This window comes from Zea mays, chromosome 7 (genome assembly GCF_902167145.1).
Source record: "Zea mays cultivar B73 chromosome 7, Zm-B73-REFERENCE-NAM-5.0, whole genome shotgun sequence".
Classification (NCBI taxonomy): Eukaryota; Viridiplantae; Streptophyta; class Magnoliopsida; order Poales; family Poaceae; genus Zea; species Zea mays.
In genome coordinates this window covers 176,763,321-176,789,869 of record NC_050102.1, presented here as the reverse complement: position 1 = coordinate 176,789,869, position 26,549 = coordinate 176,763,321, and the positions used below count along the sequence as shown (strand labels likewise).

General features: G+C 45.7%; 2 protein-coding genes across 4 annotated transcripts; one reads left to right on the top strand and one right to left on the bottom strand.

Moving 5' to 3' along the window:
• The first annotated feature begins 4,693 nt into the window (after nucleotides 1-4,693).
• On the top strand, nucleotides 4,694-20,396 carry LOC100277354 (uncharacterized). Its single transcript, NM_001150944.1, is given in 9 exon segments — nucleotides 4,694-4,922; nucleotides 5,546-5,630; nucleotides 6,132-6,180; nucleotides 6,291-6,366; nucleotides 6,451-6,533; nucleotides 13,407-13,503; nucleotides 13,637-13,682; nucleotides 19,586-19,653; nucleotides 19,726-20,396. Coding segments are annotated over 9 exon segments (894 nt in total). The 5' UTR covers nucleotides 4,694-4,849; the 3' UTR covers nucleotides 20,043-20,396.
• Nucleotides 20,290-25,594, bottom strand: LOC103633466 (probable glucomannan 4-beta-mannosyltransferase 7). Of its 3 annotated transcripts, none has more exons than XM_008655159.4 (10): nucleotides 25,304-25,594; nucleotides 24,817-25,157; nucleotides 24,553-24,651; nucleotides 22,392-22,644; nucleotides 21,803-21,913; nucleotides 21,551-21,687; nucleotides 21,349-21,462; nucleotides 21,057-21,256; nucleotides 20,767-20,958; nucleotides 20,313-20,648 (listed from the first exon to the last, which is right to left on the bottom strand). In XM_008655159.4, exons 1-10 carry the CDS (start codon nucleotides 25,410-25,412, stop codon nucleotides 20,483-20,485), a joined length of 1,722 nt encoding a protein of 573 aa, XP_008653381.1. In that variant the 5' UTR covers nucleotides 25,413-25,594; the 3' UTR covers nucleotides 20,313-20,482. The 3 variants fall into 3 exon arrangements, with proteins under 3 accessions (XP_020396877.1, XP_008653381.1, XP_035817047.1); XM_035961154.1 differs by having other exon boundaries at nucleotides 21,803-21,923; nucleotides 25,304-25,501; XM_020541288.2 differs by having other exon boundaries at nucleotides 20,290-20,648; nucleotides 24,817-25,543.
• Between the last annotated feature and the right edge of the window lie 955 nt (nucleotides 25,595-26,549).

Sequence of the window (26,549 nt, the reverse complement as noted above, 5' to 3'; positions counted from 1 at the left end):
TGCTAATGCTTTCAAGGTTGGGAAAGCCGATCCAACTCTTTTTACTAAGACCTGTGATGGTGATCTTTTTGTGTGCCAAATTTATGTCGATGACATAATATTTGGTTCTACTAACCAAAAGTCTTGTGAAGAGTTTAGCAGGATGATGACTCAAAAGTTTGAGATGTCGATGATGGGCGAGTTGAGCTATTTCCTTGGGTTTCAAGTGAAGCAACTCAAGGATGGGACCTTCATTTCCCAAATGAAGTACACGCAAGACTTGATCAAGCGGTTTGGGATGAAGGACGCCAAGCCCGCAAAGACTCCAATGGGAATCGACGGACACACCGACCTCAACAAAGGAGGTAAGTCCGTTGATCAAAAGGCATACCGGTCTATGATAGGGTCTTTACTTTATTTATGTGCTAGTAGACCGGATATTATGCTTAGCGTATGCATGTGTGCTAGATTTCAATCCGATCCAAGGGAGTGTCACTTAGTGGCCATGAAGCGAATTCTTAGATATTTAGTTGCTACGCCTTGCTTCGGGATCTGGTATCCAAAGTGGTCTACCTTTGACTTAATTGGATATTCAAACTCCGACTATGCTGGATGTAAGGTCGATAGGAAGAGTACATCAGGGACGTGCCAATTCTTAGGAAGGTCCCTGGTGTAGTAGAGCTCTAAGAAACAAACTTCAGTTGCCCTATCCACCGCTTAGGCCGAGTATGTTGCCGCAGGACAGTGTTGCGCGCAACTACTTTGGATGAGGCAAACCCTCAGGGACTTTGGGTACAATCTGAGCAAAGTCCCACTCCTATGTGATAATGAGAGTGCTATCCGCATGGCGGATAATCCTGTTGAACACACCGCACAAAGCACATTGACATCCGACATCACTTTTTGAGAGACCACCAGCAAAAGGGAGATATCGAAGTGTTTCATGTTAGCACCGAGAACCAGCTAGCCGATATCTTCACCAAGCCTCTAGATGAGTCGACCTTTTGCAAGCTGCGTAGTGAGCTAAATGTCTTAGATTCGCGGAACCTGGATTAGCATACATGTGTTTTATGCCTTGATCATGTTCCTTAATGCATTTCGTTGTTTATTTATGGTGCTCAAGTTGTACAAGCACTCCCCGTACCTCACAAGTCCATTTGCAAGTGATGCACATATTTAGGGGGAGATGTACTACAACTTGACTCTTTGAGACTAACTATGTGCTTGAGTTTGCTTAATTTAGTCTCAAAGGAGGTTTGAAAGGGAAAAGGTGGACTTGGACCATGCAAGACTTCCAGTGCACTCCGATGAGAGAGTAACTCATTCCAAGTTCATCTATGTACTCTTATTGCCTTTTTACTCTTAGTTGAAGATTTTGGTGAGGCAATGTGGTTAAAGGGCCAAGATTGATCCCGTTTTGGCGCTTGATGCCAAACGGGGAGAAAATAAGGCCAAAGCAACAAATGGATCAACTACCACTTGAGAATTTTGAAAAATAGTAGAATAGAGTTTTTGGTTTGTCTCTTATTGTCTCTTTTGTCAAAAGTTGGCCTCTTGTGGGGAGAATGGTTGATTATGGGAAAAGGGGGAGTTTTTGAAATCTTTGATCAAATTCTCTTGGAACAACTCTCTTTATGTCTCAACAAGTGTGTTTGACTTAGAGATAGGAAATTGAGATTCATTTGCAAAAACAAACCAAGTGGTGGCAAAGGATGATCCAAATATGCCAAATTTAAGACAAAACAAATTTGTGTTTTCATTTGCATTGATGTTGCACTTCTTTTAGTTGCTTTTTGTTGTGTTGGCATAAATCACCAAAAATGGGGAGATTGAAAGGGAAATGTGCCCTCGGGCCATTTCTAAGTATTTTGGTGATTGAGTGTCCAACACAAGTGCTTAAGTGATAAACTATGCCAAATTGTGGATAAGGTGCAAATCAATACAAAGGTATGATTCTAGACTTAGTACATTGGTTTTTGTGTACTAACATATTTGTCTAAGTGCTAGAATCAGAGAAAATTCATTTGGAAAAGCTTGGCTCGAAGCAGCCAAGAGTCTGCGCAGTCTGGGTGCACCGGACAGTGTCCGGTGCGCCAGGCTGGCATCTGCGAACTGGCTGCTCTCGGGAAATCATCGGCGGCGTACGGCTAAAATTCACCGGACTGTCCGGTGAGCCAACAGTCGGTAGGGCCAACGGTCGGCCGCGTAATCCGCGCGCGACGCATGGCAGAGCCAACGGTCAGAAGGGGGCACCGGACTGTCCGGTGTGCCAACGGCTCTGAACCGCCAATGGTCGGCTTCGCCAAAGAAGGAAAGAAATCCGCATCGGACAGTGTCCGGTGGTGCACCGGACTGTCCGGTGCGCCAGGCGACAGAAGGCAAGAATTGCCTTCCTGGAATGCTCTCAATGGCTCCTAGCTGCCTTGGGGCTATAAAAGGGACCCCTAGACGCATGGAGGATAACACCAAGCATTCCTTGAGCATTGTTGATCACTCACACTTCATTCTTGCGCACTTGTTCGACATTCTTAGTGATTTGAGCTCCGTTCTAGTGAGAACCTCGAGATATTGTCTTGAGCTCAAGTCTTGATCTTGTGTGTGCGTATTTGCTGTGGATTTGAGTGTGTTGTTTCCCTCCCTTACTCTTGTGCTTCATATTGATTCTTATTGTAAGGGCGAGAGACTCCAAGTTGTGGAGATTCCTCGCAAACGGGAAAAGAGCGAAGTAAAGAATAGCACATTGGTATTCAAGTTGATCTTTGGATCACTTGAGAGGAGTTGAGTGCAACTCTCGTCCGTTGGGACGCCACAACGTGGAGTAGGCAAGTTTTGTACTTGGCCGAACCACGGGATAAATCCTCGTGTCTCTTGTGCTTGTCCTTATTGTGTCTACTGTGCTTCACAAGAGTTCTCCTCTCTACTCACTTGATTTCATTATACTAACTCTTAATCAAGTTTGTTGTGTTAAGTTTTAAGTTTTACAGGATCACCTATTCACCCCCTCTAGGTGCTCTCAATACCTTGTTAAGCCCCCTCCCTACCCGGGGCCAAAGGAAGTGCTCGGGGCATGGGACCTAAGAGCGGTGGTCACAACATAGTGGGTCTCATGGTATCTTCATGTATTAGGATCCTTGAATGCACCTTAGTGGCATAAAGGGATATGACCTTCCCTTTACGCTAATAGAGGCTCCTAGGTTTACTATTGGAGTAGTTCTATAGGCATACCTATTTTACTCGTTGGATGACTAGTGAAACAGAATTCGAGAATGCGAGACCTAATTCTTCACATGTCACCATTAGGGGATTCAGTAGACATCATGACAACTAGGTCCCTAGTGCAACTGAGCATAAGAGGAAGATTGAACCAGGCTAAGGAACATCATGGCAAAAAGGTTTAAATGGGTATGTGCATCTCACCATAAGTGAACATGATGGAAAAAATGATTCATGCCATGTTTTAGTTGTCCCTTGGATTTCATCTCTAAGCCTTACACATGTACATGTGGGTCTAGTTACCAGTTATCACTAACCTTAACTCGGAAGTCGAAGGATGGTAACGGTCACACTTCACACTCTCACCGTTTAGGAAGACGTGACATTCTTTGGGCTAGGAACCCAATCATTACATGAATGAATCTTAATTATTACTAATTTCTTGGTGGGGCAATTAATATAATAATCCTCATAGACTCTGAGTGTGATCTCAAGCGCTAAGCATGCCTGACATAGTTGTCCTATCAATACGATAATAATCTTGGGCATAATCACCATATTAGATGGACAGTTTCACCCGCATGCCTTATCATATTGCACGACTCACATTTTTAAGCGACTCATGTGACGCTTCGGATTCTTCACCCAATGAATAGGAGAGAGGGTGAGGAAGATAAAAGCTTTAAATGGGTATGTGCACCTCACCTTTTTCACGTGAAGCTGCTTCAACCTTTGCATTTTTCAACCGTCTTCTTACTCTCGATTTCCTCGTGATCTTCTTTGCAACCTTCTCTATATATAATGGTTGCTCCTTTCATCCCCGACCATCTCTGGAGGGACTGGACAAAGTTTGAGAGATCCTATAATAGGGTCCACCATTGATCTCTGTCTAGGTCCATCCAACCGTCGAACGACCTTTCCACCATGGACATCTCGGGAGGAGGCTGGCGAGTACATCGTCTTCTGTCCCACATCATAGTCGGAGTCTACTTTTCCCTTACTCGAGTTTTAGGTCCTATTTGGCACAACTTATTTTCAACTTCTTCATATATTTAAGCAGAAGCTATACTAAATAGGGAGCTTCTACAACAATTTATCAATTCAACTAAATTTTTAAATGAACCAAAAGTAGATAATAAACAGAAGATGCTTTTCACCGGTTTATCAGATAAACTATTTTTTCAACTAGCACCGACTATACCAAACAGAACTTTATATCGAAGGTTAGGCTTCTTACACTTAATGCTATCCTTTAGCTAGACATTATAGTCTATAACGTCGATCCTTATGATCAAAGTCGTGATTTTAACCACTAGGAGATGTAAACGTGAATTTTTGAATAAATGCATAAATTTAAAAATTTGGCACAGAGTAGAGGATTTTTAGCTGGATCTGACACTGACGTATATGGACCCACTCAAGACCACTTCGGCGCTAGCAGATGCCTGACACCCTGGCCCTCCGCCGAACTAGACAGCTCTCTCCCTCTCGTCTCCCTCTCAACTTCTTGCCTTCTCGCGCTCGCCTCCGTTTCGTGTCGGCTCGCTCTAAACGTGAGATCGGGGAGGTGGTGGACTTGGGGTCGTTGTGGTATCGGCGGCGAGCCGCGGGGGCCTAGGGTTTCCTGCCTTCCTGGTTTGGATCCGCGCCCTGGCCCATGGGATCCGGAGGCTTCGCGGCCGCGGTGGCCGCGTGCCCCTCCGCCGCCGAGGCCTTCCTTAAGTACTATGGTGAGCTCTCCGCCGTCGAATTCGCTTGCTCGCGAGTGTTCCGGTCGATCTGTTGGTCCAGGGTTCTTTCGGTAGCCGTTTGCGGGTTGGGAGCGGATGCTTGCGGTTTTTAGGTGGGTTTAGTGGTTTTTTTTTTGGATTTTCGTATTCCTTTTTGCGAATTCTGATGAACCTCGTGGCTTTCAAACTGGGAATTCTGCTAAACGGGTGGGTTCTAGATTTCTAGTACTAGAGAAGTGATCTTTAACGTGGTCAATTGTCTGTCTTCTTTACGAAAATGGGTCGTTTTCTTATCGATTCTTTCTTTCTTGAGTGATGAAAAATTCCAAGAAGCCTTAGTCAAGTCAGATGCTATCCGAAAGGACTCGTGCAAGCTGATATGCTTTTATTTACAGAAATTCATACCTCGAGTCTGTACACTTGATAATTCCTGCACAATTCGATCATACCATCCTTTGGCACCTAGAGTAGACAAAATTTCTCAGGGATTAGAATCACGCCTCGTGCATAGTGCAGACGTTTATTGTGCGGTAACCGGTTATGGTGTTCAAATTGTCAGTCCAAACTGTGTTTATTGGGGCACTATATCGACCAATTGGTCCTTTTGGCCTTTGTTTCGCTAGGTATTGTATCAGGAGGTACAAGTGCGGAGTCAAGACAAGCATTGGTTGAGCTTTCACTAGCTATAGACGGAATTGAAGGAATGAGGTTCGTATCTTTGAGAGTTCTTTTTATTACGATATATATCCTGCACTTGAAACTTCATGACAAGATGCATGCTTTTCTACTTCTTGCATGCATATTTAGAGTTGAAATATGAAACATTTTCTGAGAATTAGAGAAATATGTCGACATATAATAATTTCTGTTTAGTTGTTGTTCCTGTCTATCTGTTGTTGTAAACATATAAATTTTTTTAGCTGATTTTCCCGTGGTAATGTTACCATCATGATGACATTTAACTGTTTTTATTTGGAAGTAAAAAAATAGCATGGTGGTTATTCAATGTTGCAAACATCATGACATTTTTCATTGCTCGTCGCTCGTATATCCTAGCCATCCTTAATCAGCCCTGACCACATAAACCTACATAACCTCCCATTTCATGTGAATGTATGTTTCTTTTTTTGTATCATATTTGGTTCTGTTTTATTTTTCTCATCCTATGTTCGCCTTTCACTTGATTAAAACATCCTAATATTCATGCAGGGATGTGATATTTGCTGATATTCCAAAGCTCATTCCATTTATTGATCTGGTAAGTGATGCATTCCAAGCCGATTGAGAATTTTTGTAGGTCTTTACTACCTTTAGTTAACCAAGAGCCTTCTTTACTACCTTATGTCAATCGAGTACCTTCTTTTTTAGGAGGATATGAGCCTATTCAGTTGCTTCTACGATTTTGTTTTCTTCATCTGCCGTGAAAAGGGTCAAAAGAGTGTCAGTAAGATCCTATATCCTCAGATCCTAGTATATACTTCTTATCCCCATAGAACACTAACTGGAATTCCCATTTTCACATGTATAGCTATTCAGAGAGCTGTAGCAGCATGGAGGATTGTTCTAAGTGGAAGGTTCCGTTTGCTTGATCGATGGTGTAACTTCGTTGAGGTACAGAAATCACTCTGCTTGGCCATGATACAGAATTTCCAGAATTGAACTCAAATATGTGTTGTTCTGGTATTTGTTTTTATGATTGTTTATTGAAGTATTAGTAGTGCACTAGTGCTCCATTCTTATCCAGTTACTCTAGAGAATAGTGAAAGGAAGATTGAAATGGAATAATGGATGCTATATAGTTTCTGTTCTACTGACACTAAGACATAGCATATATGTATGAAAAATTGAAAATAACCACTTCACTCTAGTTGAATGGATGGCTTATGCTGTAAACTTGTATGGTTTGATACATGATGACTATTGACTAACAGAAATGTTAGAATGTTGATGCACATGGTAATTATAGATGTTTGTTTCCAGCTGTGTTATTCTAGCTAATACTTACTCCCTCCGTCTCGGTATAGTAGGCATAACTCAATAAATGCTAAGACCAAGTAAATCAATTATCACGTGCTCTTAGGAATGTCCCTTCGGTTTCCATCTCCAAATAACTGCAGGAAACATTTCTCCATCCAGCGCCGTTACGCTGACTTCACGTGTATGCATGCATGCACATGCAAATTTTCTCCTGTCAAGTGTCTCGGCTCCCAGGGTCGCCGGACCACGACTACGTAACTCGTAGTCGCGCTCCAGGGGTTGTCAAGTGTCTCGGCTCCCAGGGTCACCGGACCGCGACTACGTAACTCGTAGTCGCGCTCCAGGCCTCACCACGAGGTTATACCCCTCTGCTGGTGGCTTGAGAACGGTAGGAGAAAAGGAGATTAGAGATAAAGTGCTTGCTGCCCTTCCAGCCGGCTGGTGCAGCTTTTATAGCCCAAACGGCCGACCAATATGGAGGGAAAACCCCTTCCTGATTCTAGGCTACAATTTTAGTAATAGAATTCCTACTTTCCCTCTTATCTCTTGCTGCAGAAGGAAACTACTTTATTCTAGGAAAGGGATATCCTACTTCCCTTCTTAGGCTCTGGCTCCTGTCCTACTAGCTGCTGGCAGTATCTTTATTGTTGGACTGCTTTCCTTCTCAGCTGCTGGCAGTATCTTTATTGTAGGACTGCTTTCCTTCTCAGTTGCTGGCATCTCCCAGCTCGCGCGCGCGCCCAGCACGTTCAGCTGCTCGGCGTGTGTCACGGGCGCGCCTGTATGTGCGACCGTACATAACATCTCCCCCACCGTCGAAGTCCAGCTCGTCCTCGAGCTGAAAGTCTGGGTACTTGGTGCGGAAATCGTCGAGGTCTTCCCAGGTTGCTGATGTATCAGGCTCGTCTTTCCACTGGACAAGCACCTGGCGAATGCCGCGTGCCAGGCGAGCCTGCGTGACGCTTGCGGGCTCTGGCAGAACCGCCCCATGGACTGTAGGGGGCATTGGTGGCGTAGTGGCCGGTGGGGTGCCGATGAACTTCTTGAGCACGCCGAAATGGAACACATCGTGAAGACGGGCTCCTCGGCGGAAGCTGTAGCTGCACGGCTACGTTGTTGATGACTTCCGTGATGCGGTATGGTCCGATGTAACGAGGCTTGAGTTTTCCCTTGGGCGCATGCGGCAGGGACGAGGCTGGGCGCTGCCGGAGCCGAAAAAGAGCCCAGTCGCCTTCCTGGTAGGATACCGGGCGGTGATGCTTGTCGTAGTGTTTCTTCTGTACTGCTTGCGCCTGTTCGAGTCGGTACCTGACATCGTCGAGGAAGGTCGCACGATCTTCCATCTCCTGGGCGACAGCCACCACACGAGTCTCACCGGGCTCGTAGGAGCGGATGGAGGGCGGGTCACGTCCGTAGACCACCCGGAATGGTGTCTCGTGGAGTGAGGACTGGTATGCGGTGTTGTAGATGTACTCAGCCCACGGCAGCCAGCGCAGCCATTGTCGGGGTCGATCGCCGGTGAAGCACCGTAGGTACATGATGATGACACGGTTTGCTGCCTCTGTCTGGCCGTCCGTCTGGGGGTGGAATGCCGACGACATGTGTAGTTTTGTGCCCATGAGGCGCAGGAGCTCGCGCCAGAACACCAAGGTGAACACTGGATCCCGATCGGACACGATGGATTGTGGGATTCCGTGGAGGCGCACGATGTCGGTGAAGAATGCCTGTGCCACGGACTCGGCGGTGTATGGATGCGCCAAGGGGACGAAGTGGCAGTACTTGCTGAAGCGGTCCACGACGGAAAGAATGACCGTCTTGCCGTGCACGCGGGGTAGTGCCTCCACGAAGTCGAGACCTATGCCCGCCCAGACAATGGATGGCACTGGTAGAGGCTGCAGTAAGCCCGCTGGGTGGAGATGTTCGGACTTGTACTTCTGGCAGGTTGCACATGCCCCCACAAAGTCTTGCACCCAGCTGCGCATGTTGGGGAAATGAAAGTCGCGGCGGAGGCGGTGGAGCGTGCGATGGACGCCCTCATGGCCGTCGTCATGGACCGTGGCCAGGATCTCCTGCAGGTGGGATATAGAGGCGCCCGTCGAACGCGATCATGCCATCAACCATGGCCCATGGCGCAGCTCTTTTGCCTGCGCTGAGTTCAGCATGTATGGCGGCCAGCTCGGGATCCGTGGCCTGCGCGTGGCGTAGTCGATCAATGAAGTCAAACCGGGGGGCGGAGATGGCCAGCATGGTGCCTTCCTCCGTATCCCGTCGGGACAGGGCGTCAGCGACGGTGTTTGTTGCACCCGATCTGTACTCCACCGAAAAGTCGAAGCCCAAGAGCTTCCCAACCCAGTGGTGTTGCGGAATCGTTGCCAGACGCTGGTCGAGAAGGTACTTGAGGCTGTAGTGGTCCGTCTTGACAATGAAGTGCCGTCCCCATAAGTACGGTCGCCAATGTCGCACTGCCTGGACAAGGCCGATGAGCTCCCGCTCGTAAGCGGCGAGGGCGCGGTGCCGCGGGGCGACGGGTCTGCTGAAGAAGGCGATTGGGTGCCGATCCTGTACCAGGACGGCGCCGAACCCGTGGGACGATGCATCGCATTCGACGATGAAGAGCATGGCGAAGTTTGGCATGGCCAGAACCGGGGCTGTGGTGACCGCGGTCTTTAGGGCCGCGAACGCCGCGGCTGCTTCGTCGTCCCAAGAGTAACCGTCCTTCTTGAGGAGGACAGTGAGGGGCGCTGCGACAGTGCCGTAGTTGTGGACGAACTTGCGGTAGTATCCTGCTAAGCCGAGGAAGCCGCGGACGGCTCGAGCCGAACGAGGGGTCGGCCAGTCGAGGATGGCCTTCACCTTTGCTGGATCCATGACGACTCCTTCACCGGATATCATATGGCCGAGGTAGGCGAATGAAGGGGCGCCAAAGGAGCACTTGGCTCGTTTGACGAAGAGATGGTGATGGCGTAGCTCGTTGAGGACGGCCCGAAGGTGGTGAAGATGATCCGCCCAAGTCTTGCTATAGACCAAAATGTTGTCAAAGAAAACAAGGACAAAACGACGAAGGAAAGGTCGGAGTACGTCATTCATGAGGGCCTGGAACGTAGCCGGGGCATTGCAGAGCCCAAATGCCATCACCCGGAACTCGTAGAGGCCGTCGTGGGTGCGAAATGCAGTCTTGTGCACATCTTCCGGTCGCATGCGCACCTGATGGTACCCGGACCGAAGGTCCAGCTTGGAGAAGAACTGCGCACCATGGAGCTCATCGAGTAGCTCGTCGACCACCGGGATGGGGAACACGTCCTTGACGGTGAGCGCGTTCAAGGCGCGATAGTCGACACAGAAGCGCCAGGAACCGTCTGGCTTCTTGACGAGGAGGACCGGCGAAGAAAACGGAGAGTCGCTGTGGCGGACGATGCCTTGCTCGATCATGGCGGCACACTGGCGCTCGAGCTCGTCCTTGTGAGCCGCCGGGTACCTGTAGGGGCGGACAGCCACCGGCTGGGCGTTCGGCTTGAGGATGATGCGGTGGTCGCGCGCGCGCTTGGGAGGTAGTCCTGTAGGCTCGACGAAGATGTCCTCGAAGGTGGCCAAGAGCCCATCCAGGAGGGGCTCGCTGGATGTGGTGACGCTGAGAGTCGGCGGACCTGGTGTCGGGACGCCGGACCAGCAAACGGTGCGCCCTTGGTGCTGGAATGTCATCCTGCGGTTGGCCAAGTCCCAGATGATGGGTCCTAGTGCGCCCAGCCACCTTGTGCCCAACACCACATTGTAGCCCGCCAGCGGCATTACGAAGAGGTCGGTCGGGAATGATGCGCCGTCGATGAAGAGAGGTGCTGCCTTGATGACGCCCGCGCATGTAACGCGTTCGCCGTTGGCGACCATGACCGTTAGGCGGGGCCGTTGGTGCAGCGGTAGGCCGGAGTGCCGGGCCGCCGTCTCCGAGATGAAGTTGTGTGTGCTGCCGGAGTCCAGCAGAGCAACCAGCGACGTTGGCCCAAGCTCAACCGCGACCTGCATGGTGTCGGCGACGGGGACCCCGGCCAAGGCCTGGAGGGAGAAGACGGGCGCCTCGGCGTCCTGGTCCATGGCCCCTGCAGCGTCGTCGGCGTCGGAGAGCTCCACTCCGTCGATGAAGAAGATACGGCGACAGGTGCGGTTGTGGCCACGTGTGTACTTCTCGTCGCAGTTGTAGCAGAGGCCGAGACGTCGTCATTCCGCCTGTTCCGCTTGGGAGAGGCGCTTCATTGGAGGTGGCGCCGGGGCCGTTTCGGGTGTTGGCGGGACGAGACGCGGCTGAGGGCCCTGCAGCGGTGTGCGCGGCGCGGCCAGAGGCGGTGGCAATACCGGCGTCGAGTGCGCGATCAACTCTAGTTGGCGCGCCAAGCTCATCGCAGCTGCCAGCGTGTGCGGGTTGTGGATGCAGACGACGTGGCTGAGCGGGGGTAGCAAGCCGCCGGTGAAGAGCTGGACCCTCTGTGCTTCCTCCAGACGCCCGGCGCGGGGAAGCAGCGCCTGGAATCGGTCTTGGTACTCCGTGACCGACCCCGTGCGCCGGCAGTCGACGAGCTCGAAGAGCGGCGCGGATCGGAGTGGTGGTCCGTACCGGAGGTTGATGAGTTCGGTGAAACGGCGCCAGGATGGAGTGCCCTCGTCCTGCTGGACTTGGATCCACCACATTTGGGCGCCGTCCTCCAGGTTGTACCCCGCCATCCAGACCTTATGTTCCATGATTCGTTGTTGGTGGAAGTACGATTCACACCGATTAATAAAAAGGAGGGGGTCGGACTTGCCATCATATTTGGGGAAGTCGAGCTTTTGGAAACGTGGGGGTGGCCGGTCGGTGTTGCGTTCGCCCACGACTTGCTTGGAGCCGGACAGCTCGAGGATGGCCCTGGCGTTGGCCTCCGCGGTCGCCTGAAGGGCCCTGACGCTTTCGGCGAGCTGCGCAATGGTGACCTTGAGCTCGCTGGTGTCGTCCATGGACGCAGCACAGGAAGCGGCGGACGATGATGTGGGGGACGGTGGCGCAGCGGTGGGGAGTGGTTCGGCTGGAGGTGGAAAAGTGGAACGCGAAGGGGAGGATCGTCTGGATCGTGATACCAGGTTGTCAAGTGTCTCGGCTCCCAGGGTCGCCGGACCGCGACTACGTAACTCGTAGTCGCGCTCCAGGCCTCACCACGAGGTTATACCCCTCTGCTGGTGGCTTGAGAACGGTAGGAGATTAGAGATAAAGTGCTTGCTGCCCTTCCAGCCGGCTGGTGCAGCTTTTATAGCCCAAACGGCCGACCAATATGGAGGGAAAACCCCTTCCTGATTCTAGGCTACAATTTTAGTAATAGAATTCCTACTTTCCCTCTTATCTCTTGCTGCAGAAGGAAACTACTTTATTCTAGGAAAGGGATATCCTACTTCCCTTCTTACTGGCTCCTTTCCTACTAGCTGCTGGCAGTATCTTTATTGTTGGACTGCTTTCCTTCTCGGCTGCTGGCAGTATCTTTATTTGTAGGACTGCTTTCCTTCTCAGCTGCTGGCATCTCCCAGCTCGCGCGCGCGCCCAGCACGTTCAGCTGCTCGGCGTGTGTCACGGGCGCGCCTGTATGTGCGACCGTACATGACATCTCCTGCTAGTAACTGCGCTCTAGTACTAACATCTATATCTAATGGGTCTATATCTAACCAAAGCAGCAGTAAATTCTGCATGCAAAGCTGAGAACCACAACAGGAGCCGGAGAGTTGCCGGCTTGTATCCGGGGACTCACAAGAAAAGCAGTTACACCTACTATCCTGAGATGGATGGATTATGTTCTTGTAAAACCTAATTAGTGTTGTGAGATGCATATTTTAGTTAGCATGCTGCAAAATGCGTAGTTGTTTTAGTTATCATTTGCCATCTTGTGTTGGGAAGAAATGTTGAACACCTAAAGTTGAAGTACTATACTACTGCTTTGCGACAGTTCAAACCTTTAGTCCTCAATAAACCATTAATAGTCTTTTTTTTCTTGAGACCAGTAAACCACCAGTCTAATATATCTCGATTCCCATCGTTTGTTGATAGCTTTACAATAATTTTCCAGATTTGGACTGTCTCCGGTGACTTAGGGGGGTGTTTGGTTTGAAGAATGAGTTAGCCCCTCAACTATTCATTTCACTTTTTTTGTTTGGTTTGTGGGATGGAATAGGATGATGCGTCACTACCTCGTTCCTCATAAGTTCTGGTATGAGGAATGGAGCCATTCCACCGAATTTGAGGAATCAACTCATGATGCACCACCTCATATAGGATGGAGTAATTCTTCAAATCAAACACTATTAATGAAATTGTTTACTTTGTTAGTTAGTTAGTTACCGGGTTTCTCATACAGTCATACCGCTCTTGAATATTTCATTTTTCCTCTTTAGAAATGGAAATTAGCTTCATCAATAATTACACCCCCTTTCCTATGACGAACAGTCATAAATAGACTTTACTGTGTTTTTCTTAGCTAAAACTACAATACTCTTTCTCAGAAGTACCAACGCCATAACATATCCGAGGATACTTGGCAGCAGCTGCTAGCTTTCAGCAGGTGTGTAAATGAAGATCTGGAAGGTTATGACCCACGAGGTACAAATTCTGTCTATATGACTACTACTTCGATTTGTCAATTCTATATCTGCACCTGCCTTTATAGCGTAGCTCCATGATAATTAAGATAATTAAGAAAAAAATTTAGTTCCCGTTCCGTGTCTATTTTCAGGTGCTTGGCCTGTTCTGATTGATGATTTTGTTGAGCAAATGCACAGGTTTGTTGCCACAATATGATTATATTCTCTTGCAGTTCAGTTTGTATATTATATATGTTATTTCTGTTTTCAAACATAAAGCGTAATCATTAAACCGATAATGGAAGTATGTAGTGATTTTCATCAGTATTCATTTTCTTTCCACTGGTTATGCTGTCAATTTCATTGCAGTAAATTCTTTCTTAAATTAGTCATGCAACATAAATGGGTTATGTTTTCTCTCTCACTGTGATACCCTTGGATTTCCCCAATTATAATTGAATAAAGAAAAAATAAATTAGGGAGTGTATGAAGGCTGTTCATGGAGGTTTTGGGTATGCTAGTGGGAATCAAGAGTGAGAGAAAGTCTTTGACTTTGCGGTAGCTTTTGACCTATTGTAGCCAACACCTTTTTAGAAAGAGAGACTCCCATTTAGTAACCTATAGTAGTGGCCAGCACTTTAGTCAAATTGACTTTGTCCTCACAAGAAGTGAGGATAAACGAACATGCTTAGATTGCAAGGAGATACCTAGGGAGTGTGTTGTCTCTTAACATAAGCTTGTGGTGTTGGTCTTTCGTTTTCAGGCACGTGCCTGTAGGGATAAACAAGCCAAGGTTGTGAGAACAAAGTGGTGGAAGCTGAAAGAGAAGTCAGAAGTCTTCATGGAAAGGACCATCAAGGAGGGCACTTGCAAGAAAGAAGATGACACTAACAACATGTGGGAGAAGATGACAACCTGCATTTGGAAGGTAGCCTTAGAGGTGTGTGGAGTAACTAAAGGGAGTGGAGGCAAAGCTAAAGATACTTGGTGGTAGAATGAGAAAGTCCAAAGGGCTATTAAGGAGAAGAAAGAATGCTATAGACGTTTGTACCATGACAAGAGTGTGGATTGAGAAGTACAATATATCAAAGAAGACTGAAAAACGATCTGTAAGTGTGGCAAAGGGTAGGGCATATGAGGACCTTTACCAACACTTGAGTATGAAGGAATGGGAGAAGTACATATATATGAAGGCTAGGGTTCATGAGAGGAAGACAAGGGACTTCAACCAAGTTCAACAAAGTGCATGAAGGATTGAACCGAGCACCTCTTGGTGAAGGAGGATGAGATCAGACATAGATGACGAGTATTTTGACAAATCGTTCAGTTGGGAGAATAGGGACATAACCTTTCAGTTGGATGGCTCTTTTGATGATACCAACAGGGGCTTTGTACGTAGCCACTTAGGATCCAATAATACGAGATTAAAGAGACATTGAAAATGATGAAAGGGAAGGGAGTAAGGCGTTGGGCCCTGATGGTATCCCAATTAAGGTATGGTAATATATCGGGGACATAGCTACAGTATGGCTAGCCAAGTTGTTCAATGACTTCAATCATATCTTCCTGTTGAACAAAATGTCCGACGAGTGGAGATCTACAAGAATAAGGGAGATATTCAAAGCTATACTAATTAATGAGGAATTATGTTGATGAAGCATAGTATAAAGGTATGAGAGAGAGAGTTATCGAGCATTGTCTGAGAGGAATAACGAGTAGCTTTTTGAACCAGTTTGGTTTCATGCCTAGAAGGTCAACCATGGAAGCCATTTTCTTAATAAGACAAGTGATGGAGCAGTATATGGAACAAAATAATGATCTACACATGGTTTTTATTGACTTGGAGAAGGCTTATGACAAAATACAAAGGAATGTTATGTATTGGGCTTTAGACAAGCATAAAGTTCTAACGAAGTACGTTGTACTCATCAAGGATATGTACAATAATGTTGGGGCTAGTGTTCGAACAAGTGATGTGGACACAAATGACTTCCTATTAGAATAGGACTACATCAATGATCAGTTTTGGGCCCTTACCTTTTGCCTTTTTGTATTGATGATGGATAAGGTCACAAGGGACATACAATGTGATAACGCTAGTTGATGAAAGTCAGACATCAGTAAATAGGAAACTAGAGTTGTGGCGAGAGATTCTAGAATCCAAAGGTTTTAGACTCATTAGAACTAAAATAGAATATATGAGATGTGATTTTAGCACTACACATGAGGAAGTAGATGTTAATTTGGAAGGTCAAGTAGTGCCTAAAAAGGACACCTTTAGGTATTTAGGATAAATACTACAAAGGGACGACTGGACGAGGATATTAATGATGATGTTAGACATTTTTTTTTCTCGAACGACGCAGGAGAGCTACGTGTCATTTCATTTAAGAATAAAATGATACACACCCGAGGGGGTCGAAAGAAGCCCCCCTCAACACATCACCAAAAGGATACAAACGCGCCACACACTAAACCTAAAAGAAACAACCACACAGGGCTGCTCAAGCTTCCAGTCTTGGCTTCTTGCCGAGCAGCTCATGGACGTGTTTCCGGCCATACACCAGAGCTCACTCTCCTTTGCTATTTCCTGACAAACCAAGGAAACACTAGGGACTAAGACCCCTCAAAAACACACACATTCCTAAGTTTCCAAATTGTCCAAGCAACAAGAATGACGAGAGAATTAAATCCTTTTCTCTTCTCCTTTGGCACTTTGTTGACTGCACATCCCCACCAGCGAGCAAAATTTCTCAGTTTGCGGGGCAGCGACCTGCAGCCCAACATAACATAGAATTTCGGTCCAAGTCTCCCGGGAGAAGACGCAAGACACTAGAATGTGTGGAGCTGACTCATCTTCCTGGTCATTAAGGAGGCAGGCACTAGGATGTCGCGCCCATGTTTCAGCAAGCGATCCGCCGTCTAAACTCTGTTCTTGATTGCCTACCATATGAAGAATTTGCACTGGAGAGGTGCCCAAGTTTTTCAAGTCTTTTTCCAAGGTGCAAACATAACATATCCCAAGAAAAGGTGTTATAAGCAGATTTACTAGAATACTGTCCTGAACTTGTGAACTTCCAAAAGTGATGATCAGGAAGGGCTGGTTGCAAGGTAAAAGCTTCCACCAACATCCAAAAGCTTCAGGTATTCGACAACCACCTGGACTGTGAGGGCTCCCTGGATGTCAGCAACCCGACGCCTGTTAGATAGGGCTTGAGAAACAGAGCGTTGTCTTCTTGCTCTCTTAGGTGTTAACTGAAAAAGATTCAGGGCCAGTTCTCCCACATTTCTACCGTGCAGCCACTGGTCAGTCCAGAATTTGGTATCAACACCATTTCCAACCTTTGTTTCCACCGCCACATGAAAGAGAGCTTGGGCCTTATAGGGAACCCGAATGGGCGGCCCTTCCCAAGGTCGAGAAGAATCTGTTTTTTGCAGCCAAAGCCATCAGATGCGTAAGGCCCATCCCATTTTTTCAAGGTTGAGAATCCCCAGACCACCATACTGTAACAGCCTTTGAACCTTCTCCCGAGACACAAGGCAATTGCCTTCATTAGCATTTTGACGGCCTGCCCACTAGAAACCCCGTCGCAGCTTATCAATAGCTTTGATCACCCATTTGGGGAGATCCAGAGCTAGCATAACATGGATAGGGATGGCAGAAAAAACAGCACGGGCCGTCACAAGCCGACCGGCTCGGCTCATGAGAGAAGCCTTCCATTTTGGGAGGCAAGCTGCTATTTTATCAATCAAAGGCAGCAGGTCAGTCTTGGTTAGTTTCCGAATAGTAAGCGGTATCCCCAAGTAGGTGCAAGGGAAATTCCTGATTTCACAATCCAAGAGCTCAGAAATGACCTTCAAGTCTTCAACTGTGCAATTAATGGGGGCACTAAGCTTTTAGCGAGATTGGTCCGGAGGCCTAACGCATGACCAAAAGCCTTCAACAGCTGAGATATGAGAAGGAGATCATCTCGATTTGGCCTGAGGAACAAGATGGCATCATCCGCATATAAGGAAATCTGGTGCTTAGCCTGCTGAACAGCCAGCGGCTGTAAGAAATTTGCTTGGACAGCTTTAGTGATTAAGGCATTCAGTGCTTCCATGACTAGCAAGAACGACATTGGGGATAAAGGATCCTCTTGCCTCAGCCCCCGATGATGCAGAATGGATTCTCCAGGCACACCATTAACCAGAACTTGTGTGGAGGAGGTGGAGAGAAGAAGGCACATCAGGTTACGCCACTTTCGACCAAACCCCATGTTGTGCAGGACCTCAAGTAAAAACGCCCAAGAAACTGAGTCGGACACTTTAGATATGTCGAGCATGAAAAGAATATGAGGTTCTTTTTTCTTAAATAAGCATCTTGCCAATTGTTGAACAAGCAGAAAATTGTCATGTATGCTCCTTCCTTTGTCAAAGGCACTCTGATTAATGGACACCATATCTGGTAGTCGGGACGCCAGGTGGTTGGCCATGAGCTTTGTGACCAACCTAGCAAAACTGTGCACAAGACTGATGGGACAATAATCCTTTACTTCAATAGCATTGGCCTTAGGCAGTAAGGTGATAAATGCCGAATTGAGGAGTATAAACTTGGACACATGGCCATTATAGTAAGGGTCTATTCTAGACCCTTACTCTTCTTCTTAATATAATGAAACGCAACTCTCCTGCGTTTTCGAGAAAAATTATAGATAGCAGAGAGGGCCAACATAACATCACCTTTGATAACCTGCCAACAAGACTTGTAAAAGCGGCCTGTAAAACCTGCCAACAAGACTTGTAAAAGCAGGGTGGATGAAGACATGAAGTGGCTCAAACATTTGGTGTTCTATATGACAAGAGGGTACCACAGAAGCTAAAAGGCAAGTTTTATAGGAAGTCAATTAGACCTGCTATGTTGTATGATTTAGAATATTGGCCTACAAAAAGACAACATATTCGATTGCGGAAATGCATCTGTTTTATTGGATTTGTGGCCATACAAGAAGGGATCAAGTCTGAAATAATGATATACGATATAGGCCAAGGGTAGCACCAATTGAAGGAAAGCCTGTCCAACATTGATTGAGATGGTTTGGACATATCCAACGAAGACCTCTAGAGGTGCCAATGTGTAGTGGCATCCTAAGGTGTGGTAACAATGAGAAAAGAGGAAGATGAAGAACAAATTTGACATGGATAGAGACAGTAAAAGAAGATCGAAAGGATGTGATATACCCAAATACTTAGCCTTGAATAAGAGTGCATGGAAAATAGCTATCTATGTGTGCCTGAATCTTGGTTTGTGGATTTTGTAGGGTTTTCAACTCTAGCCTACCCTAACTTCTTTGGGACTAAAAGGCTTTGTTGTTGTTAAAGCTCTGCATATTGTCCAAGGCTCTGTAAGCTCTTTTACTCATGGGAAGATCCCAAGAGCTATTTTACTCATGTAACATTCTATTGGAGTTTAGGACTATATGCGGCTTGCTTTGATAAGTTACTACTAGTTGTTTGTAGAATTGTTTATTTTGCAAAGATTAGAGGCAGTAAAAGGAGACTTAAAATGATGAAATATACTTGATTAAGCCTTGAATAGGAGAGAATGAAAAAAACAGATGTTCACATGTCTAAACCTTGATTCGTGGCTTTTGTTGGGTTTTAACTCTAGCTCACCCTAACTTAGGACTAAAAGGTTGACTTGTTTATTTTTGCAAAGCTTCACGTGATTGGTGCATATTATTGTCTATCGAAAACCATAGTGATAATCTATACCAAGTAGCAATTTTTTTTTAAGAAAACATTGCAGAAATGAGATTGACTTTCTAGAAATTACAATAGGATGGGGCTCACAAAAACGGCAGTAAGTGGTAGATCGTCTCACCACTGATTCATCTGTAACTGTTGTCTGCCGGTTCCTCTTTTGAATGTGTAATGGAAAGCTTCTCGTGGGGGAAACCCTGGCTTTCCCAGAGATGATTTGTTTTGTCCAATAGCTAATTAGCTATACAGTTTAAGTGAATTTTCTTCTTCATGATAAGCTAAGTTAGTCTTCTTGTCTCTGGAGAGTAAAGTTTCTTCCAAGCTGTATGCTGACTTGTGTCTCTGACTGTGAATTCTAGAATTTATCACTCCACTGACTGCAGCAGTGCGATGGAATCACAGTGTAACATTTCCAGTACCCTTAAAGGTATTATAATATTATTTTGAGCATTGTTTTTTTTGGGGGTTATTATACACCGTTCTGAATCTGGTGTTACAGGACTGGATCCTCAACCTGGATCAAAGAGGAAATGCCCACACCTCAAATCCAATGAAGAGGATGTAGAGCTTTCGGATAGCTTTACGCGCTCTGTCCATCTTACACCAATAAAGCGACTCAAGGAAAGCCATGACGCCAGATATGGAGCGGGGGAATCCGCCAAAACTACCCATTTCTCTAATAGTTCCTCTGGTGGTTACCACGAGGATATGAATTTACACAACTCAAGAGGTTGCCTTCAGAACTCCCCCTGTAATGTTGAGGATGCCCTGTCCAAAGGGTTTGAGGGTTGTATTTCGATGAAATGTCCATTTTGATGTAACAAATTTCGTGTCAGCCCAGAAGCTATACATTCCCTTTTAGCGGCAAAATCATCCTGTGTGTGTATCTAGTCATTTTGTGCAAAAAAAATGCAGTAATTGAATGCATTTTTTTTAAAATGCTTTAAAGTGTATTGATCAGCATCGGACCTGTTTTTAGAGGCATCGGTATGAAGGGAGGGCTGTTGGTTGTGTTTGCTTGACAGCAAATCCCTCCCATTCAATACCCCGCACTTTCTGAAAATTGCGACTTCCATATTCCCTTCCTTTGAGCTTTGTTAAGACAGTATTGTATTACAAGATCTGAATCGCTGCAAGCGTGCAGAATAATGAATGCCATCTTTCTATGCATCTAAGATCTAAACCATTTGAAACATTACGAACGCATGACCAGAAAATGAATATCAATCAGCAATTCGTACAGCTTTGACATGCTATCATTGGTAGCAAGAACAATTGCCAGTGAAGTTAAACCCTAGTAACAGAAATGCTAACCCCTGAAGGTACATATATAAGTAGTAGCTTGTTTTCCCATGGAACACCAGGTTGTATGATGCACAGAGGAAGAGAAACACCGAAAATCCAATCTCGGGGAGATTGACTCTGCAAGAAAGTACGGTATCAGTACTGCATGACGTGTAGTGTTGGCCTGCTTGCTACCCTTAATAACAATTTTTATTTTGTACTAATCCAGAAAACCTTATTAGTTGCGAGTTTTCACCTGTCTCTCAGCCTTTTCCGGGTTTTCTGAAGCAAAGGAACTTCAGTGTCCTCGAGATCATTCCCCACCTTCTTTGTCACAATCCACTGGTTGAATCCTTCTAGCTCCAGCAGTCCAGTCATCGCAGCCCTCATCCGATGCAATGTCATCACACTCTCAAACAAAATCCAAAATGGCAGTATGTGTAGATTTCTGCAAAGACAAGTCGAAGTTCATTAGCTTTAGTTCTGGTGAAGGACAGATGGGCAATGTTGTTCTAGAGCTCATGGCACAGTCACAAAGAGACTTACTTTGGATGTCTTATAGCTGTGACCACGGTAAGCACCATGGGAATATAGGCAACACCCCACACTGGTAGGTAAAGCTCCGGGATTGTGACTGAGATGGGGATGATGACATTGTAGAGAATACAGGCAGCCGTCGGCGCTACAACTCTCCTCACAAAGAAGAAGCTATAGAGCATATAGAACTTCTTGACGAGTGATATATCCTAGCGGAACAACAAGTGGGGCTAATTTTTAGATTTTCCCCTGCGAAAGGCATGATTTGCCAGAATGGGAACCTGGGCAGATATATGCTCACCTTGGCAAACAAAACATCCTTTGCCATCTTACGGAATAAGTTTGCACCACCACTAGACCACCGGAATTGCTGCCGACAGTAGGCCTTGTAAGTGGACGGCAGTTCACTCTTGACCTGTAAATATAACATGTTTGCATAGTCAAATGATCACATCAAATATATTTAATTTTGGCAACACTCTTATATGTCAAAATCTACTCACTCTAACGTCTCCAACATATACGAATTTCCAGCCCTTTAGTGTTGCTCGAACCGCCAAGTCCATGTCTTCAACTGTAGTTCGGTCCTTCCAACCTCCTGCATCTCTTATGGCTCCTGTACGCCACACTCCAGCAGTTCCTAGAATAGACATACCATCAGGAAGAATTTATGGTCTTGAAATTGACATTCTGGGGTGGTTCCCCTCTTTTGGGGAATTTGTTTGTACTCTTTAGAGGTTTCAAAAGATGTGTACCGTTGAAACTGAAGAAGGCAAAGGTCGCTGATCCTGCTTCTTGTTCAACTTTGAAGTGGTAGTCGTAAAACATCTTTTGTACCCTTGTCAGCAGGCTTGTCGTGTCATTCACTGCAAAATTCTGTCAATTAAGAATTGGACCGATCAGAGTGAATAAAAATATTATATCGCTCGAGAAGCTTATGCACTAGCAGTTCTCTTTTTCATGTTATATCATCTTTGAACAGTTCTATGCCATCTTTCTGGCATCATCATTAAAGAATGTGAAAATATATTTTATTGTCATCATTATGAAACGTGATGCCTATTTTATAAGCCCAAAACAGTGAGGTTGTCTGTTCCAAGTTCCTTGTGCTATTTGTAAGAACTATTTGTGCACTTCTCACAAGAAAAACATCTGAAAATGGAGAAAGTATTCCATTGTGGTGATATACTGAAATGTGGGAGAGCATATCTGACAAATTTGACATGAGGTTTAAGAAATATTTCCCATAGTATTTTTCTATTCCATAAATTAATCATGTGCATTTGTTATAGACGGGTAGCTGGAAAAGTGTGCTCAAGAACTAGCAGGGAATGGAGTACTTACCGAAGGACCACCGAGCTTGAACAAGTGCAACTTCTGGATTGTGCAGAAGGAATGGGACAGTTTGGAGCAGAAAATCTGGTTCAGGTTGGAAATCAGCATCAAATATAGCAATGTATTCGCTTTGCCATGCATAGTCACATTCCATTCCTTTCTTCAGAGCTCCTGCCTTGAATCCCTTGCGGCTGGTTCTTGTGGCATACTTAATATTGACACCTTTGTTCACCCAGTGCTCACATTCAAGCTCCACCAAATTCTGCAGCATGAAGTAATAGTAATCCTAATCATCATATATTCTTTTTTGTTAGACCCAATAATATTTTCAATTGAAGGGCGAGCCTGGTGCAGTGGTTTGACGTAGCCTCTCTGCAAAATGCAGAGTTAGGACTTCCTCAGATATTCCTTCTCTAGACCCCACTCATGTGGGAGCCGCCAGTACTGGGTCTGTTCAGTAGTATTTTCAATTATCTAACCCACTACGATAATAAGATGGTCGAACTCTTGTAATGGCAGTTCAGATACTGAAATACTAAGCAAGGTTTAGTTGCTCGCTATCTGAAGATAGTCTGGCAAGTAGCTGCTATGTCAACACAAATGGATAAGGGGGTGTTTGAATGCACTAGAACTAATAGTTAGTTGACTAAAAATTGGTAGTGGAATTAGCTAGCAAACAAATAGCTACCTAACTATTAACTAATTTACAAAAAATAACTAATAGCTGAACTATTAGCTAGGGTGTTTGGATGTCTCAACTAATTTTAGCCACTAACTATTAGCTTTAGTGCATTCAAACACCCCCTAAGTCTGATAGCAAGAGGAGTGTCTTCTATTTGCTTGGGAGACCATCGGTGCTTCATCAAAGGTTCCTTCTTCCTTGTATAGCTGTGCTTGCAAACTACTACTGCTCCATCGCACTAAACCAACCCATTCGCTGAACAATTCAATCAAACCAGATGGATCAATCAATATTCGTACTACTATTGCCAACAGAGAGGAACGTCATGGACGTCTTTTTCTCTCTCTTTTCATTATATAATTTACTGGCTCACATTTTTTTGTTTGAAACTTCGCTTTCTGAAAATGGAGCTTCATGAAAAATTGCAAGATTTTTGGATGAATACAGACAAAAAAAAATTGATTCGTTGTCATGTAAACAGATTGGATTTTATAGGAGCAGTGTTTGATATGCATGAATCTAGCAGGCCCTACAAATTATGAAGTGAAACTTTTTGAGAGGTGGGGAAAATCCATTCCAAAGAAGAATATGCCCACCAATCATTGAACCGTTCCCTCAGATCTGTGGTTCTGAATAAACAAAGACAAGTGAACAGAAAGCCAGAGATGGGGCTCATGAATCATGATGCTGTGAAATGTCAGGAGGCATTAGTTATTCTCATGTGGCTGTACCATACAGCGTGTGCAGATCTCAGGGCCAAACTCCCCATGGTGCTGCTGACAGACTTCAATGATACCATTAGTCCAATACCCCACAATAGTTGACATTATTAGTTTTGGTACCGTTACTCAGTTCTTTACATAAACAAAGCTGCTAGCACCTAACAGACAACGGCAGCAAAACCCAGACAGCTGCTGGGTCCGACCTGCAGTTGGTCATGTGAGTGTATGGTCCATATGACTATTCACCTTTGCTCTCATTCTCAGCCTCGTCTCTGCCTTCGTGTCGTTCTCTTCTATACGTTCTGCATTTACCTCATTAAAATATCTGATCATTTACCCCTACTTGGATGATGACTTGTGATTACGAAATATTTTATCCCGGTAAGGCAACCCTTTCAATTTCCCTTTATGCCAAATGCTGAAGTAGCTTTCATGTAAGTAATCTCATAAAAGTAGGAAGGAGCATCTGTAATCTGTAATGCTAGCTACGCACTTCACAATGGAAATATTCTCTCTGCACCCAACCGCCCCAAATGTTTAGCATGCTCCTAATAGGCTATTGCAGTTAGTCTCATGTCAAAACTTTATCATGCTGCTGGTAGTGAGTTTGAGGATTCGTCTGCTATAACAAACCAGTTTGATGTTTCACTTGTTCTGATAGGATCTAACAGCACCAAAATTAATAGTTTCTCCACCAAACAAAGAGTTCTGTAGAAATCATATTCATCCCCAACCATGAAACGAGGAACTAGGAGAGGCAGGTTACCTTGATAAAGGGGTCAGTAGAATCGTCCAACACTTGAATTACTATCCTGTCCTTTGGCCACTGCAGCTCACATGCTGCCGCTATTGACAGCTTGTACACCTAAGAGCCCATACCACACATGGAAAATCGCACCGCATCAAAATAATATTTTTAATCTCACAAAGCAACAGGAGGAAGGACAATTCATCAAATAATCAATGGATGGATAGTTAACATATTCCGATACGATTTTAATGACTTTTTTTTGTGGTGGTCTGTTCTCACCTCCAGCTCGTTGTACATGGGTATCTGAACCAGGACCATAGGGAAGTGGGCGGTCCCCTTCTCCTCGTCGGCGCTGTCGAGGGGCTTCCACTTGAACCTCCACTCAGGCCTCCACCCAATGGCCTTGACGCCGAGGCTGATGACGCTGTTGTACACGGCCTCCACCACCAGCATCACCGACATCACCATGCACGCCCACACCGCCACCTGCAGCACCGGCGCGATCACCCCGGCCCGCACCGCCACCCACGCCCCGTCCACGTCCGCCGCTGCCGAGGACGTGCCGTCGAGGATGCCGATGAGCCAGGACACCGCCGCCTGGAAGTCGAACGGCGCCCCCGCTGCGGAACGAAGCAGGACAAAACCAGCGGGCGGCGGGCGCAGCCGCGCAGGGCAGGTCAAATCACGTGCGCTGTAGCGCGGCCGTCCGAGCGAGAGGGGTGGGGGAGAGAGAAATATGACGGATGGGAGCATCGAATGCGTGTACCGGTGAGCGGGCGGCTGAAGTCGACCGCGCCGACGGACACGGCGGCCGCGACGGCGGCGGCGGCGGCGAGGATGAAGACAAGGGCCCCGCCGATTTCCCCGGCCTCCATTGGGTGGTGGTGTGGTGGTTGCGGCCGCTGACGGAAAGGGGTGGGGCGGAGTCGCGGACGGAGCCGAGCCCGAGCACGAGTGCGCGATGCGCTCGATGCCACTGGTGCTTTTCTTAAGTCCACGCCATTCTTGCACTCCTTTCCCTTTTTTTTGTTTCAACAACATATATATGGTTTATTGCATATATAGATTATTGATGGTGGCGTGTATGTGTTTAATATTAGAGCAATTATAATAATATGACGTAGGTGGATTGCAAGAGATGTCACATCAAATTTGTGGTTACGTGAGAGAAAGAAAATAATGAAAGCACACTGCATCATCAGTCAGCTAAAGTAGGTTACTCATGAACTCCATGATAGTTTGTGATAAAAAGAGTGAGCTAAATATTAAATGTACAGCTTATATCATAGAAGAGTTGTTATATGGCTTAGATTTTTAGTTGGCTATATATGAAATGGTGACATCATAAAGCTCGTTGTGGGCTATATTATTAACCTTGCTCTTAAGATTTAATTGTTTGTTGTGTGATATCAACTTTCTTGGTGGCGTTGTTGTGCTTTAGCATAGCCACATAGGACATTTAAGATTAAGAGGGAGAGAGTCATTATAATTATATAATACGTTGAAAACTTAGCAATAATCTTATCTGAAGCATATTGGAATCTCAGATGTAGGAAATTTAAGATTAATAGGGAGAGAGACAATGTGATATGTTTAATAGTTAACAAGAATCTTATGTGATGATGTGAAGCATAGTAGAATCTCACATGAAGGGTATATGAGTAAACGAGGCTAGGAGTCATTCGTCAAGCACTCATTCATTCATGTTAGAGTTCTCTTCAACTCGAATTTAGGTATATATGTTTTCTTGTTAATTAGTAAAAAAACATTAAGTTTCTCATGAGTCGGTCCAACTATATGAAAAGACCCTACCTGCTTTGAGTTTGGATGTTCTACCGCAACCTCGAGTCTAGAATAGATTACAAATTCGTAATATTGAAAGATAAAGGGCACTTTGTCTAATCTTTTAGAAGCGTGTGTAGCATAAACGCTCCCATTCAAACAAAGAACATCGTATGATTGATTTAAATTATATTTTGATGGCTTAAGTTCCAACTTATGGACTATAGGTC